Source organism: Brachyhypopomus gauderio, chromosome 12 (genome assembly GCF_052324685.1).
Source record: "Brachyhypopomus gauderio isolate BG-103 chromosome 12, BGAUD_0.2, whole genome shotgun sequence".
Lineage (NCBI taxonomy): Eukaryota > Metazoa > Chordata > Actinopteri > Gymnotiformes > Hypopomidae > Brachyhypopomus > Brachyhypopomus gauderio.
Genome location: NC_135222.1, coordinates 9,161,722 through 9,176,702, shown reverse-complemented (window position 1 = coordinate 9,176,702; position 14,981 = coordinate 9,161,722). Strand labels below are relative to the sequence as shown.

The following is a 14,981-nucleotide window of genomic DNA, read 5'->3' as shown; positions in this document are numbered from 1 at the left end:
GAAGCCGGCGGCAGCGTGCGCGGGACAGAGATAACGAACAGAATACAAAGAAGCATCGTGGGACGCTCTGCAGCGGCTCTCAGATTATTGACAACATATTCTGGACTCCTTTATTCATTTTTTTCGCACTTGCATTGTATGAAGGCATCACAATGAACAATTTAATGGAATTTAAATATTGTAATAGCTTCCAATCATGCCTGAATCATGGTGTACCATTATAGACATAACTATGCAAATCTTTTTTAAAAACTCCCAAGTGACAGAAACCATTAGTTACCTACTCCATAATTCAGTGTATTTCACAAAATGACAAAAGTAAAGTAAAACTTACAAGATATTAATTTATTTTTGTATAAACATTTCAAACAATTAATTAAATCAGCACCATCAAACAATGCATACAGTGGCAGTGTATGTGCCAATTATGTGTGCAACTAAGACATACAGTACTGGAATATATACGCAAATCGGCACTATATCAGTAATTGAAGCAAGTGACACCAAACAGCAAAAGACAAGGGCAGTATCATCAGTATTACCTCATGGTGACAAAGCCTGTTTGAACATACATACGGATGACGAGTCAATCAATTCAACAGATAATGGAAAAAACGTTTAATTCCACAGCAGTGAAATTTGTCTGTAGCACCACATGAACCCTGTATGGCCTGAGAAAACAGGGACCAAGCTATCTAAACACACACACACACACACACACACACATACACACTCTCTCAACTCTCTTTCTCTTTCTCTCTCTCTCTCACACACACACACATATACACACTCTCTCAACTCTCTTTCTCTCTCTCTCTATCTCTATCTCTCTCTCACACACACACCAATGGGATGTTTCTGTGAAGCACAAACACGGAGTCGGAAGTTCACATTTTACATTGTCTTCAGTAATACAAAGTTTTGCACCTGTTATTGAGATCCACTATAACCTGCTACAAACATGCGCCATAGGGTATCTCATACGGCAATATGCACCAAAATTTAACACTTGCATCTAACATTGGTCAGGTGCTCACAGCACAAAAAAGGGGGTTTGTTAGAGGGCTGATTTGCCCTTCATTTTAGTATTTTTTATAATATCAGTATTGCTAAATTCAAAACTCCAATAACACAAGCACATATACTGTGCAGCCCTAGTGCATAACAATTTTAATACCAATTTAATAAAAACTCAAAACACCACCCAGTTTCCTAGATTTTTGTGTTCAAAAATAAAAACACATTGTATGTGTTTCCTGAGCATAACTTCTTGTAGTACCGTTGTTCTTCTTGAACTTAAAATGTTAGACTCAAGAGTCTAATATTGAAAAGGCTGCACCATTCCCTTAAATATTAATTAAAGGTACATTTAGTCAAACTCAAAATGAATGATGAAAAATAAATTGATGAAATATAAAGGAAAACATTATTGAAGTAATGTTACAGAATGACAAACTGACCAGCGAGTTGTAACATGACAGATCTTTAGAGGTTACCTTTTTCCACCATCAAGCCTGTCATGTGACTAATCATGTGACTTACACCAAGCCTGATGTTCAACTAAAAAAATTTTGCAAAACAAAATAATTACAAAACCTGCATAAGCCTCAGATCAAACCAGATATTGATATGTACATTTTTGCCTAACAAAAAATCGTGTTAGCATGCTGACTACACCCTGAAAACTACACTCCACTCAGTGATAGCTCAGAGTGCCTTTTCACCCTTTCTGGTCTCACCCATCGCAGATCTGAGCTGGATTTTGGCTTTGCTGTGTTCTCACCTGCAGATGCAACCACCTGTCTCCAGGATATGATCTGTCCATCAGTAAGGTTGGCATTTTACGGTTTGCTGAAAAACACTGGAGTGAGACGTCTCAGTCTGTAGGGAGGACTACGCGCTCACATTTAGCAATTGTCTGACGTATCTTTAACTCTTTATCAGACTTCTAGCAAAGAACTCAAAAGAATAGTTTTAAATGGATAAGAATCTCTAAACTTAGGGTCCAGTATGAACGGAGGGTATTTCAACGTATGGAAACCATTTTCAGAATGCAACGAGTAGCGTCCACTGGGGTAGCCGTTACGTCTCGGGCTCTCTGACAGAGGTTAAGAAACAAACGTGGCTCCTGCTTGCTCTCTCTTTACTGTTAGGCCAACTGTGCTTGGACCGCAATAAAAACGAATGTGCAACACTGCGGGCTCAAGATGACATGCAAGACAAGCGTGGTGTGCACAGTCAAGACGGCTGTAGCAACAGCATGGCGCTTTTTGATAACATTGTGACTACAGCCACTGTTGTTCCTGATTATGCATCTTCTTTGGTGGGATATTTGGACCTCTTTAAGGAGTCTGGTGGTGGTTGGAGGGAAATAAAGAAGACAAACTAAAAATAAGAAAGATAATTTTACAGACTGATAAGTTGGATGTGGTAATGGCAGAAATGCCCTGTTGCCCATTCCAGGGATAAGTGGCCAACCAGTGGCTTTAAAAAACGCAATGCTAGCCAAACAACTCTCCAAATCTCGGCTTACTGTACAACAGCCAAGCCGGTATATTGATGACGTCATTTCCAATGGCCTTCCCTGATGTTCATTTTGGTTTTCAGCAAAGTAATATAAAAACCAAAGACCTTGCACATCCTTTTCAAGTTCAACCTTAAAACCTCTTTAAACCCCATTTGAAAAATCTATTGATTAATCGCTTTGCCCGTTACTACAATTCAGATCTTTTTCTCACTCCCAATAATCCTCAACAGCAATATAAACAGTGTAATTTATGACAGTACAAAAAAAAGAGGACTTAAAAACCAAGCTACTATGGTGTCCGGGGGGTGGGGGGTTCATTAACTCTTGCGGGCCGTCATGCTGGCGTAAAAGTCTCTGCAGGTCTTGCAGCAGCGCTGATACCAGCGCATGTCCTGGCATAGGTTCTTGTCCCGGATCACCTGGCAGTACACTGTCCACTGGTCCCCCGTGCACTTGTACGTCAATGCCGCTGCCGGGCACAAGCACACAAGGTTAGGGCACGTGGGCTTACGGACACACGCACCAAACACGGTATGGCGTGCCAATTTCCCAGGGATCCTGCCACTGGAAGTCAGGGCACGTGGGCTTACGGACACACGCACCAAACACGGTAAGGCGTGCCAATTTCCCAGGGCTCCTGCCACTGGAGAGGCCACTTACCGGTTAAGCTGTGTTAGTTAAGGCTTAAAAAACACTGATGTGTCAAACCAAACAGCAGTCAAAAATGTCTTTAAAGTCTTTATTACTATAATTTAGTTCCATGTGCTAATGTTCTAGGAAAATCTAGAAGCTGTAGCTTTGCAAAAATATAGCCTTTGGTAACATTCCTACCATTAGCCATTGATAACATACCCTACACATAAAACTACCACTGCAACAGTGTAACTACACAATATTGCCAAAAGTATTCGCTCACCCATCCAAGTTATCGGAATCAGGTGTTCCAATCACTTCCATGGCCACAGGTGTATAAAATTAAGCACCTAATCATGTTTTACAAACATTTGTGAAAGAATGGGTCGCTCGCAGGAGCTCAGTGAATTCCAGCGTGGAACTGTGATAGGATGCCACCTGTGCAACAAATCTAGCCAACAAATCTCCTCGCTCCTAAATATTCCAGTCAACTGTCAGCTGTTTTATAAGAAAATGGAAGTGTTTGGGAATGGCAGCAACTGAGCCACGAATTAGTAGGCCACGTACCTGACGGAGCCGGGTCAGTGAATGCTGAAGTGCATAGTGCAAAGTGGTCACTATAGACATCTAAACTTCATGTGGCCTTCAGATTGGCTCAAGAACAGTGCACAGAGAGCTTCATGGAATGGTTGAGCAGCTGCATCCAAGCCATACATCACAAAGTGCAATACAAAGCGTCGGATGCAGTGGTGTAAAGTATGCTGCCACTGGACTCTAGAGCAGTGGAGGTGTGTTCTCTGGAGTGACAAGTCACACTTCTCCAACTGGAAATCTGATGGACGAGTCTGGGTTTGACAGTTGCCAGAACAGTACTTGTCTGACTGCATTGTGCCAAGTGTAAATTTTGGTGGAGGGGGGATTATGGTGTGGGGTTGTTTTTCAGGAGCTGGGCTTGGCCCCTTAGTTCCAGTGAAAGGAACTCTGAATGCTTCAGCATACCAAGACAATTCCATGCTCCCACCTTTATGGGAACAGTTTGGAGCTGGCCCATTCCTCTTCCAACATGACTGTGCATCAGAGCACAAAGCAAGGTCCATAAAGACATGGATGGCAGAGTCTGTTGTGAATGAACTTGACTGGCCTGCACAGAGTCCTGACCTCAACCCGATAGAACACCTTTGGGATGAATTAGAGTGGAGATTGAGAGCCAGGCCTTCTCATCCAACATCAATATGTGACCTCACAAATGCGCTTCTGGAGGAATGGTCAAAAATCCCCATAAACACACTCCTAAACATTGTGGACAGCCTTCCCAGAAGAGTTTAAGCTGTTCTAGCTGCAAAGGGTGGACCAACGTCATACTGAACCCTATGGATTAGGAATGGGATGTTACTTAAGCTCATATGTGAGTCAAGGAAGGTGAGCGAATACTTTTGGCAATATACTGTATAATTAATTAAAGTGTAATACACTGAGTAACCATATTGTACTGCTAATATGCATTTACATAATAGGCAATGGTATTAATGTAAGCACTGACATAGTAACTGTAACTGGTGGTTTAATGCACACTCTAACAAACCTTTATATGCTGATGATTTTACTCCAGTAAAAATGGTATTTAAAATGAAATGAAAGCAAAATTGTGCTCAGCAAAGTACAAAGTTACACTCAGTCATGTGCCAGTAAATATTTGCAGTAGCATGCTGTTTGAAATGTAAAGTACTAAAAATGGGGAATTTTGAAGGCAAGAATGATTTTTGCAAACTGACATGGCTTCAGTTGGAGAAAAGCATGCATTTCGAATTAAAGAATATAAAGGAAAACCCAGAGGCATTTTTAAAAATAGCTGCCAACACCTGCAGCCTCACTACAGTAATGAAACTATTTAAACATAGAAATATTTGGCTTTGATGTGGGAAGTGGTTTTCTTACCCAGCCTTGGAGAAGTGATGGTGTTCACGTTGACTTTTTCATTACAGGCCCCCTGGTGGCATTGCCTATACGCTGGAGGCTTTAAGACAACAGGGCAGTCGCTGCCATGACGACCCGTCACTCTGTGCATGCATTGGACCACTCTGGACTGTAGGCCCCGTCCACAGGATGACGAACACTAAAACAGACCAATCAAACAAGTCAATGGTGGCAATTAGATTTAAACTACCATCTACTGTATTTTAAAGGCTGTCACATTACAACTTCACAACTTCAATTCTTTGTCAGCTGTGTTGAAAGTGTTTATGACAACGTCTAGGACTGTTATGGCAACTACTGGGATGGAAAGAGGCATAAAAAAGTGAATTTCAGTGCATTATCTTTTTAAAGTACTAGCGCTCAGAGGTTAGCGATGGTTTCGTCTTAATTTAGGCAACGTTATATGGAAGCCAAATGCTTTTTGACTGCTTTTGCTCAGGCTCAGTCTCCAGAGGTGAGCAGACAGGACACTCTCCTGGTTGTCTTTCGGAGGAACCGAGCTGTCACGGCAGCTCCACCGGGTGCTCATCAAGCTCATAGCCGCTTAGCTCCGCGACAAAGCTTCACTCCTTCATAGCTTGTTAGCTCAGACCAATCAGCTGACTCCAGTACACTCTTAATAAACGTGCTCTTACACAGACCCAGAACAGATCAGATGAATCGTCCAGCCTGGCATGTCTAAGTGAAGATGTGCGGCTAATGACTTCTAGGGAAATATTGTTTTGAATTAATAAAAACCAGTCATGCTTTTTGACAATTTGTAAGCACATGAAAAATCCACTGATGATTTTAAAGACAAGATAGCCCTTGGTTAATTCTTATTTTAATGAGGTATGTATTTACTATCAATCAGAACCACATACTGTGACAGTAGAAAGTATTAGTAGAAAGCTGGTAAAAGATTATGTCTCTTCTCTCAATCCCCTGAATAACAAGAATGCAACACCAAACAGCTACAGCTTGGATTAAACGCTGTGGTGATTAAACGCTGTGATCTATTTTGAAGCTGAATATATAGAAAACCTGCAATGTGAAACTGGAAACACAAGAATAAATTCCACATAGCATATTTTATGAGACTTTGGTGAATCAACTCACTCATGGACTTGCTCATGAAGTGAAACCAAGCTAATTCAATGTACAAGGAAGGCCAAAAACCTAACATACTGTGTGCCAAGCAGTATGTATCAAACACCCCGACCCCAAGACCCCCAACCAAAAACCGCCAAACTGTAGAGACTAAACAAACTGCCTATCACTGTAGTCTATTACAGACTGTCCTATCACTGTAGTTTATTACAGACTGCCGTGTCTCAGAGATGTCAACCGCAAAACAAATCGACTTGCAGGTCTGGGACACGCTATGAGTGGTTCTACCCAAATTCCTTTCATCGCTACCCAAATAATTCAACTTCACAAGCGACGACGGGCCGATGAAAATCAAATCAGCACTCTGGCTGGGAGCGGTCATTCGCGGTCTGCTGGGGGAGCCTGTACAAATATCACAGAAGGCATTCACAGGCCAAGCTGGCTGGGGGAGGAGCCTCGGTATGGTTGTGAAGATGCTCAATTTCAGACGCTCCCTTAACCGAGGAGCCTCAGTGTGGTCATGAAGATGATCGATTTCAGACGCTTGATTTCAGATGCTCGATTTCAGACGCTCCCTTAACCGAGGAGCCTTGGTGTGGTCATGAAGATACTCTGCTTCAGACGCTCCCTTAACTGAGGAGCCTCGGTGTGGTCGTGAAGACGCTCTGCTTCAGACGCTCCCTTAACCGAGGGGCCTCAGTGTGGTCGTAAAGACGTTTTTTTTTTCAGATGCTCCCTTAACCGAGGAGCCTCAGTTTAGTCGTAAAGACGCTCTGCTTCAGACGCTCCCTTAACCAAGAAGCCTCATTATGGTTGTAAAGACACTCTGCTTCAGACGCTCCCTTAACCGAGGAGTCGCTCTACCGAGCAGCTGCACAGTGGGCTGGAACCTCCAAGCTCAGATCAAAGCCAGTTTTGAAGTGCTCACCCAACACTCAAACTCCAGGGATCACATGTCGGACTTACTAATAAATCTCTAAAATTCTGAGGGCAAAACACAGGTAGGAGGGGACAACAACCATGTAGGAAGGAAAAAAATCTTGGCTGTTCTCTTAAACCATTTAGTTAGGATGAAGGATGCTACCTGAGAGTAATACGAATAAACTCTCCCTCTGATGTGTTTTTGCTAACATAACACGCCCATGGCAGCAGATGGGTTATAGATGGTACGCACTGGTGAAAAAGAGGAAATCCCGTGCATGGCCCCAAAATTGAGAGAAAAAAAAAAACAACAAAAAAAAACACAAGGTGCTTGTTTGGCATAACGCAATTGAACACAATTTGATGGTGCCCAAGTGCAGAGCCAGTCCAGCCTGTTTCAATCTTGCAGCCAATTGAGAGATGTGGCCTCTAATGCTGTCATTTGCTGCCCGTACTCAAATTGTCTTTCACGTAATTGGAAAAAGATGACATTCGAAAAGCAGCCGGGGAGCTGTAGATCCCCACTGGAGATGAGATCTCGCAGCTCGATGGCGCTGAACACATTAAATACGGCTGTGTGACTCCACGGGACGAGTGGAGCCCTGCCAAGCCATTCAAACTGGTTACACTGTAAATCTACATGTGTTACTCTGTCTTGGTCCATGATCAGAATAATTTGTTTGGGATCATTAATACAGTTTGTGGAAGGGTAGCATCTGTGTCTGGTCCCTAGGCCTCGAGTTGTTGGTTTAAAAAAAGGCAGTTGGCGGATGCATGACAGACTTGCAATATTGGAATAAGTTAATTTTACGGGGCAACAGTTAACCAATATTCACCAATATAAGCTCAGGCAAATGTTTCTGTTCCTGGAGATCTACATTTTTCCAGGGTTCAGTTCACGCCTGTGGCCACCACCACCAGATCCAGGCAATCTGTGCAGAAGGCATCGATTAGCAGGACTCCATGTGACGAGGGTTGGTGATCAGTTCCTCTGAAAGGTAAATCTTCAGGGTTGCTGACCACTGTTATGGAGTACTGATGTAGTCAAACACTCAAAGCTCAAGATGTTCAAAAAAAGTCAAGTCACATCCTCCAAAAAACAAAGTCTGCTGTTTGTTTTCAAGACCGCTTTGTCTATTGTTAGCCCCGGCCTTCAGAAACATCTGGTGTTAGCGTGCAAGCTAACACAATTTCCTTCACTTTTCTTGAACTGCAGCCACAAGCATCAGTCGGGTGCGAAAACCGGCCCTCGCGTTCAGGACCCTAGAACCTGTCCCCCAAGAACCGACAGGCCTCTACCGCTTCACCTCCACCTACTCCGGCCGCATGTCCATGTCAAGAACACCAAGGGAGATGTAAACCGCCTGTTTCAAGCCCCCCGCCACACCAGCACCTTCGAGGTGTGTTTCCAGCACGTGCCGGGAAGCTCTGCCAGGACAGGCCGACAGATCCAGCTGGCTCAGGACTCTGAAAGTCACCAGTGAAGGCGAGTATTAATATTCTGCAGAACAGAAATCTCCCAAGAGTGGGGATATGTCAGAGAGGTTTACAGTGCTACGAGTACAGACAAGAACATATTGTTTGATTTTCATTTATGAATGACTTACCACTACCAAGAAGATGTCAACTTTCCATAAACATTTGTGATCAAAGTGGTTATATATATATACAACTTTATTACAAACACATAGTTTGGACCTACACTTACTGATCTCATTATTAAATACACCCAATAAAAACAACAACACCTGAATGCATTTTCAGCATACAATTATAGAATGTAGCCTGCCTGCTGTCATGGACAATTTGTAATCCACATCATGCCTCATTCATTATGTGTTTTTACAACAGGACCTTTCTGGCAATGGACAGCATTTGGCTGGTACCAGTTTATTAGGGACAGCACAGTTGAGGTTTTGACACATATCAGTGTGACTACTGGATTCAGATACTAAGACTACATCGGTTAGAAACCAACCGCTAATAATTACAGGCTAGAGAATGGACTACAGAAAATCTGTATACACACACACACACATATATATGCACTATTGGGCTGTTGCAAAAGCCCTGATATTATGCTTGAAGAACTTTTCACTGGGGAGCGAGTGAAAGACAAAGAGGATGGGGAGATGGCACAAGAAAGAGAACGAGAGAGTCCTATAAGAGAGTCCTGCGAGAGAGTCCTGTGAGAGAGTCCTGCGGTCAGCTCTACTGCTGAAGAGTCAGCTTTATACTGAGAAGTATAGAGCGTTAAGTGTCAGTGTCAGCTGGGCACCCTGATGCCCCCGCCTGCCCTCTGCCCTGTCGGCGTGCGGAAGGCAGACGTGCCTCCTTGTGAATGGAGGTTCTTGCACGGGGGCGGGGTTTGGGGGCTCCGGAAACGCTCCGCCCACACGGCTGCCGGGGCCTTTTGTGATGTCCTTTCTAAAGTCTCGTCGTTGGTGTAGGAGATGGGCGGAGTCTTGTTCAAGAGTGGTTCTTTTTGTCGCCTAGTGCTCCCACAGTGGGAGAAGGCATCTTATTGGCTGGCCACATTGCTGGGAACTGCAATAAATAAACCTCACTGTTTGTGTTTGTGTGTGTGTTTGTGTCTGAATGAGACGTCTTTTAAACCCCAGCCAGCATTTCGCAGAGACAGGAAGGACTCATTACCGTTTTTACACTCCCACTTTCTTTGTAAATGAGAACAGACTCTCATATATTACATGTTTTGACTTATTTTAGCTGCACGATTCTAATACTACGGCGGCTGAGGCAGCTATGAGTGGTTCCCCAACATGCACTAAAACATGCACCATGTTACCCAACATGCACCAAATGCCAGAGCACTGAACACATCCCCACCCTCACGATCAGAATGGGTGGTATGGATAAGGCCAGAGCCAAGACTTCTCAGAGCCCTCTCGCCTCAACGGGCTTAACCCTCCCCACACCTGTAAACCTCCATGAAGAGGAAGCTTTCACAGCACAGTCTGCACATCAAGGACACCAGTCCCAATATTAACCACGAGTAACATTACAGTAACATCACAGCTTTTGAAAGCAGACAGTCTAATGCTAGATATGAGTCCACCTGAGACAGGAGGACTCGCCTCAAGCAAAGGGGTTGGCCGTCAGGGTTGGGCACTGTGTTGCCCGCCAGCGATCGAGCAGAACAAACAAACAAACAAACAAAAACAAAATTGAGTTGGAAATCGACTCGTCTCCGAGTGTCTGTCTGGAGGACTCGGGCACACCAGACGCCAGTGATTCATAACATCTCTGCAATCGGCAAGCTGTCACATCTCAGTTTTGCCACTTGAATCATGAGAAGGGGACGACTTCCCCTTCTGGGGTTCCAGTGGTGCTGGGATTACCTTCTTGAGAGTTGTAACAACAGATCAGCACAAAATGTGGACGTAGTGTATTGGATAAAAAAAAATCAAATAAACGTTGCATTGGCTTTCTGAAAATCTGTCCCAAAAAACACAAGAGCCATCACAACCTGCCAACATTTTGAAATGTGCACACATGAAATCATTCTTCACAATAATGAAGTGTGCATGTGTTTGGATATGTGCCGTAGTGTTAGCAAATGTCCATTATGGGAACGTTCAACATGGGAATTCTGATGTTGTGTGGATATACGGCTGGTCCCTGTGAGTACATAAAAGACTCAAGTCAAGGGGTTTCCTCTCAGCTGCTGAGGTTAAAGTTGGGCTTGTATTTAGTTGTCACTGTGGCATCGTTTGGCTCCAGTACTACACAGTTGAATGGAAAATCCTCCTATATATAGTAATTGAAGTGTGTGTGTATACCTTTGACCAGTCTCCAGTCTTCCATTCGTAGCAGTTGGAGTAGTCCTCACAATGCTCCTGCTGGGCCGGTCGAGAGGCCGTGTCACAGAGCCCCTGAGGGTTGGTGCACGTTACTGTCCTCTCTCTGGTGCCGCGGCCACAGTCCGATGAACACTAGAGGGGGATTGGGACAGGTGTGTGTGTGTGTGTGTGTGTGTGTGTGTGGGGGGGGGGGGTGTAAGGACATGAGAGGAAGAAAGAAATCCCTCTCATGAAAGAGTGCTCCCTGTGGAGTCCCATTAAGAGTTTTTTCTACTGGAAAAAGCATTTCCTAATGAAGTGGATATAATAGGCAGAGTCCAAAATATATATATAGAAAACAGAGCAAGGGATAGAGAGAAAGGGGAGAGGGAGAGAGCCAGGGCAGGAAGAGCAAAGAAGAAACGGAGGGAGGAAAGGAGAAAGGGAGGGAGGGAGGGAGAAAGAAGCCCAAGCTACCGCACTGCCCTCCACAGGCCAAGCTGAAACCTCACAATTATACACACACACTGAAACCCATCCATGAAACATTTACAATGCCAAATATTTATCCAGCAAACACACAGAAATGTGCACAACACACACACACACACACACACACACGTGGGATCATGTGGGGGGAGGTTGGAGACTGACCTTGGACCACTCTGACGCCTCCCAGAGCATGAGGCAGTGACGACCATGGCACTCTTGCTGGCTGGCCGGCTTGGGGCCGGTGCAGTAGAGGTCGCGCGTGGCCAGGGGAGTACCGTTCTGCAGCTGGTACACGCAGGACACCTCCCTCTGCTGCATGCCCCGCCCACAGCTCCCCGAACAGGGGCTCCAGTCGCCCGCCACCCACCTGCAGGGGGCGTAGGGGGTCAGGGTGTGGAGAGAGAGAGAGAGAGAGAGGATCACAAATGGGGAGATGTGGTTAGGTCCTGGCAAAGCTGTAGTAACCAAACAAACCCAAAGCCTAAAAGATGTGTGAGAGCTGGACCATTTTGGCATGCACAGAACAGTGGCCAATTACTCAGCACCCCCAGGGATTACCACTATAGCTTAAAGCTGCTTTTCAAAGTCCTTTACTAACAGGTCTAATAGCAACAAAAAAAGCTGCTCTTTGACCACCAATTCATTAATCATACTCAAGTCGAACAATATTGCCAAAGGTTTTGGATCAGGGGGTCATGCACAAGCGCCTGTCTGTGCTACCCCAAGCTGAACAGCCAGGACTTTACAGCAGACTCAGAGGTGAAAGTGAAGCTGTCACGTGGTGACAAAAGAGTCCAGTCATTCTTCAGGATGCCGGTTGCTTCTGAAACCATTGGTCTCCTGTCTGTCTTTTGTCTTTTAGTCATAACACGGTTTCTTTCCACCATGTGTAGTTTAATCAAACAGCATATTTATACAGTACAAGACAAAACTGTGTATGCTTGGTTGCCTTTGAGCTAAGAGTTATCTGACAGTGATGGTCAAGATATGTTCACAAATGACTTTTAGCTGTCTGAAAACAACACTCCAGGTTCTTCAAGGCGATTCTATGATGCAACTGAATGTTAGGACAAAATCGGCCCACATGTTAGGAATAAACAACACAGTAATCACTGTCGTTTTTCTGGAGGAGCCACAGTGAGTAATGATGTCAGCTTCCACTCCAGCGGCCTTGCGCTGTTCCACTCTGGTTTAATACGCGCTAAATGACAAAAGCTGAAATGGAACAAATATTAGTGTCTGCGCTTCGCCTTCTGTAAGAACCACAACCGTGATGTCATACGAGGGAACAGGTGACCACGGCAACATCTGGAACGAGCCAGAAACAGCCACCCTCCCGCAGACCGGTGTTGTAATAAACCCCACGAATTTACAGTCTAAAGACAAAAAAAACGAGAACGCGAGCAGTTTTCTTCCTTTCCCCTTGTTTTTGTGTTTTCTTTGGTTGGAAGCCCTGATACCTCACTTGGCCTTCTGTCATGAACGGTTTTTGTTGAGATTTGATTTACCGTATTTATTTTTTTGCATGCGTTACTAAGGTTTTCAAAACGTTTGAGGGTCTTTGCGCTTTTGGGAACAGGAGACACACACCCTCCAGTCGAGGGAGAGGCGAAGAAGCACATTTCTCCTGGGACTTTCCTCAACACAACCAGAGGACAAGGGACCCCAATGGTGCTCCATCACTAAATGACACTGCAGTGTGTCACGCGTCATGACTGACGCTTGGCATCAAATCCTTTCAGTCGAGATTAAGCCAGACACACAACCTCAACTAAAGACACACAAGTCATTTAGAGCGTTTGCCTGACAGAACTACAGTGTGGACGTCCCCTGACGATGCTTAAACCGTGGTCCCTCAGCTCCAGAGAGCAATCTGCTGCAAAAGCTTTGCTACTTTAACAGCTGAGGCTTTTCATCTCCAGCAACGGGACAAACAGCGAACAGTTTGCCACGCTGTCTCACACGCAGAACCCATCATGCTATATCGGTTACACCTTTAATCTCAGCTGAGGATCAGCACATGCGTGGGTTGTAGCTACTTTAACACATACATAACTTTATTCAAATTTTGTTAACAGGTTAAGAGTCTCAAATCCATCTAATAAAACTGGTTGTATGTCCAAAATGTAATCAAACTTAAAAAGCACTGTGGCTTGATCCTGCTAGATTTGTTAAAGGGCACTGGGCCAGTGAGATAGTGGTTATTCATCAGCGGAGTCTGGCTGGACGCCCTCCCCTTCAAAAGAACACAATGACCAGTAACACCTCTAGGAGGAAGAGAATACAGCTGAGAGTATTTCACTGCATCAAGTCAGGCACAAAGCCTCACACTTACCCACACACACACACACACACACACACACCAGCTGGCCTCACATGCCTTACTGAGAGCCTTTGATTCTCGAATATTTCCAGTCTGGAAGCAGATACTAATGTGCGTGATGATTGCTGTTTCAGAGGGGGAGCAAATTGGGAATGTGTGATAACGAGAGGTAATTGTCATCGCTGTACATTTTTGATGTGTTCGCGTCTCTCCCGGGACAGCGACACGGGAACCTTTTCTGTCACTGCTCTCTGTGAAGAGTGAATTAGAATAGAGGAGGTAATGTGCTGTGTTTGGACCACGTTTCTAATGCTGTACAGAGAGAAAGAGAAAGAATCCTGCCATGCTGCTAATGGAATTTCTAAGAGCATTACTGTCTCCTCTGTACACAAACACAGAAAGGAGAGTCTAGCTTAGTAGCTCAATCAGTTATATATTCATTTTGGACAATGATTGAGCATCCTGTATTGTAGCCTCTATTATATTACCTTATTTTGATTATGCCATGTACGTAAGTGTTGTGGCCAGAGCTGAGTGTTGTATTGTAGGCCGAGCAGTGTTGCAACAGTAACATTTGAGTGTTGTTGGTGGCTGTTGGTGTACAGTTGGTGTACAGTTAGGTACTGTAGGTGTTGAGTGCTGTGGGCGGGGCTATTGCTATGCCTCACCTGTACTGGCAGGGGTGGGTGTTGCAGTGGCGCACCTGAGGGGCAGGGCGATTCTCTGGCTGACAGTAGCTGTCGTTCACCAGTGTCATGGTTTTATTCACAATCCTCATGCAGGAAACTACCGTTTTTCTCTCTCCTGGGGAAAACAAAAACTTGATTGAAAATAGCTGAAGATTAGACGGTTCAGACAAATAAAACATGTGCAAGGTTTAGTCCTGGTAGCACCATGGCAACACACTTGAAAGTTTTCTACACATTTTCTACACCTTTAATATAAAATCCCATCTTGTTAGTCTATGAAGACACTATAGCCTTCACCCAGGGACACAGCGGGACTCTCTCCTAGGTCTGAGCACTCTATGCCCTGCATATCAAACACTCAAACGTGGTTCAACTCATCAGGCAGGTAAAACGCCAGCCCGCCACAGACATCCATGTTGTAACATAGCCTAACACACTAAAACCAAATGTAGACGGTAACCACAATTACTAATCAGCGGAACTGTAACCTGCTTCCCAGGACCTCATTTGGCCTTGCCAACTTCAAACACCAA

At 44.5% G+C, this 14,981-nt stretch overlaps 1 protein-coding gene across 3 annotated transcripts in view; it reads right to left on the bottom strand.

Moving 5' to 3' along the window:
- Positions 1 to 324: 324 nt before the first annotated feature.
- The window catches only part of adamts17 (ADAM metallopeptidase with thrombospondin type 1 motif, 17), an 83,334-nt gene continuing 68,677 nt past the window's right edge, over positions 325 to 14,981 (bottom strand). For 2 of the 3 annotated variants that reach the window (XM_077023005.1, XM_077023006.1), the window contains 5 exons: positions 14,428 to 14,563; positions 11,599 to 11,803; positions 10,945 to 11,097; positions 5,096 to 5,273; positions 325 to 2,996 (listed from right to left, as the gene is read on the bottom strand). In XM_077023005.1, the coding sequence (XP_076879120.1) occupies positions 2,845 to 2,996; positions 5,096 to 5,273; positions 10,945 to 11,097; positions 11,599 to 11,803; positions 14,428 to 14,563 (824 nt within the window). In that variant the 3' untranslated portion in view covers positions 325 to 2,844. Of the gene's footprint in view, positions 2,997 to 5,095; positions 5,274 to 10,944; positions 11,098 to 11,598; positions 11,804 to 14,427; positions 14,564 to 14,981 lie in introns of those variants that run through there. The other variant, XR_013134252.1, reaches the window with a different exon arrangement.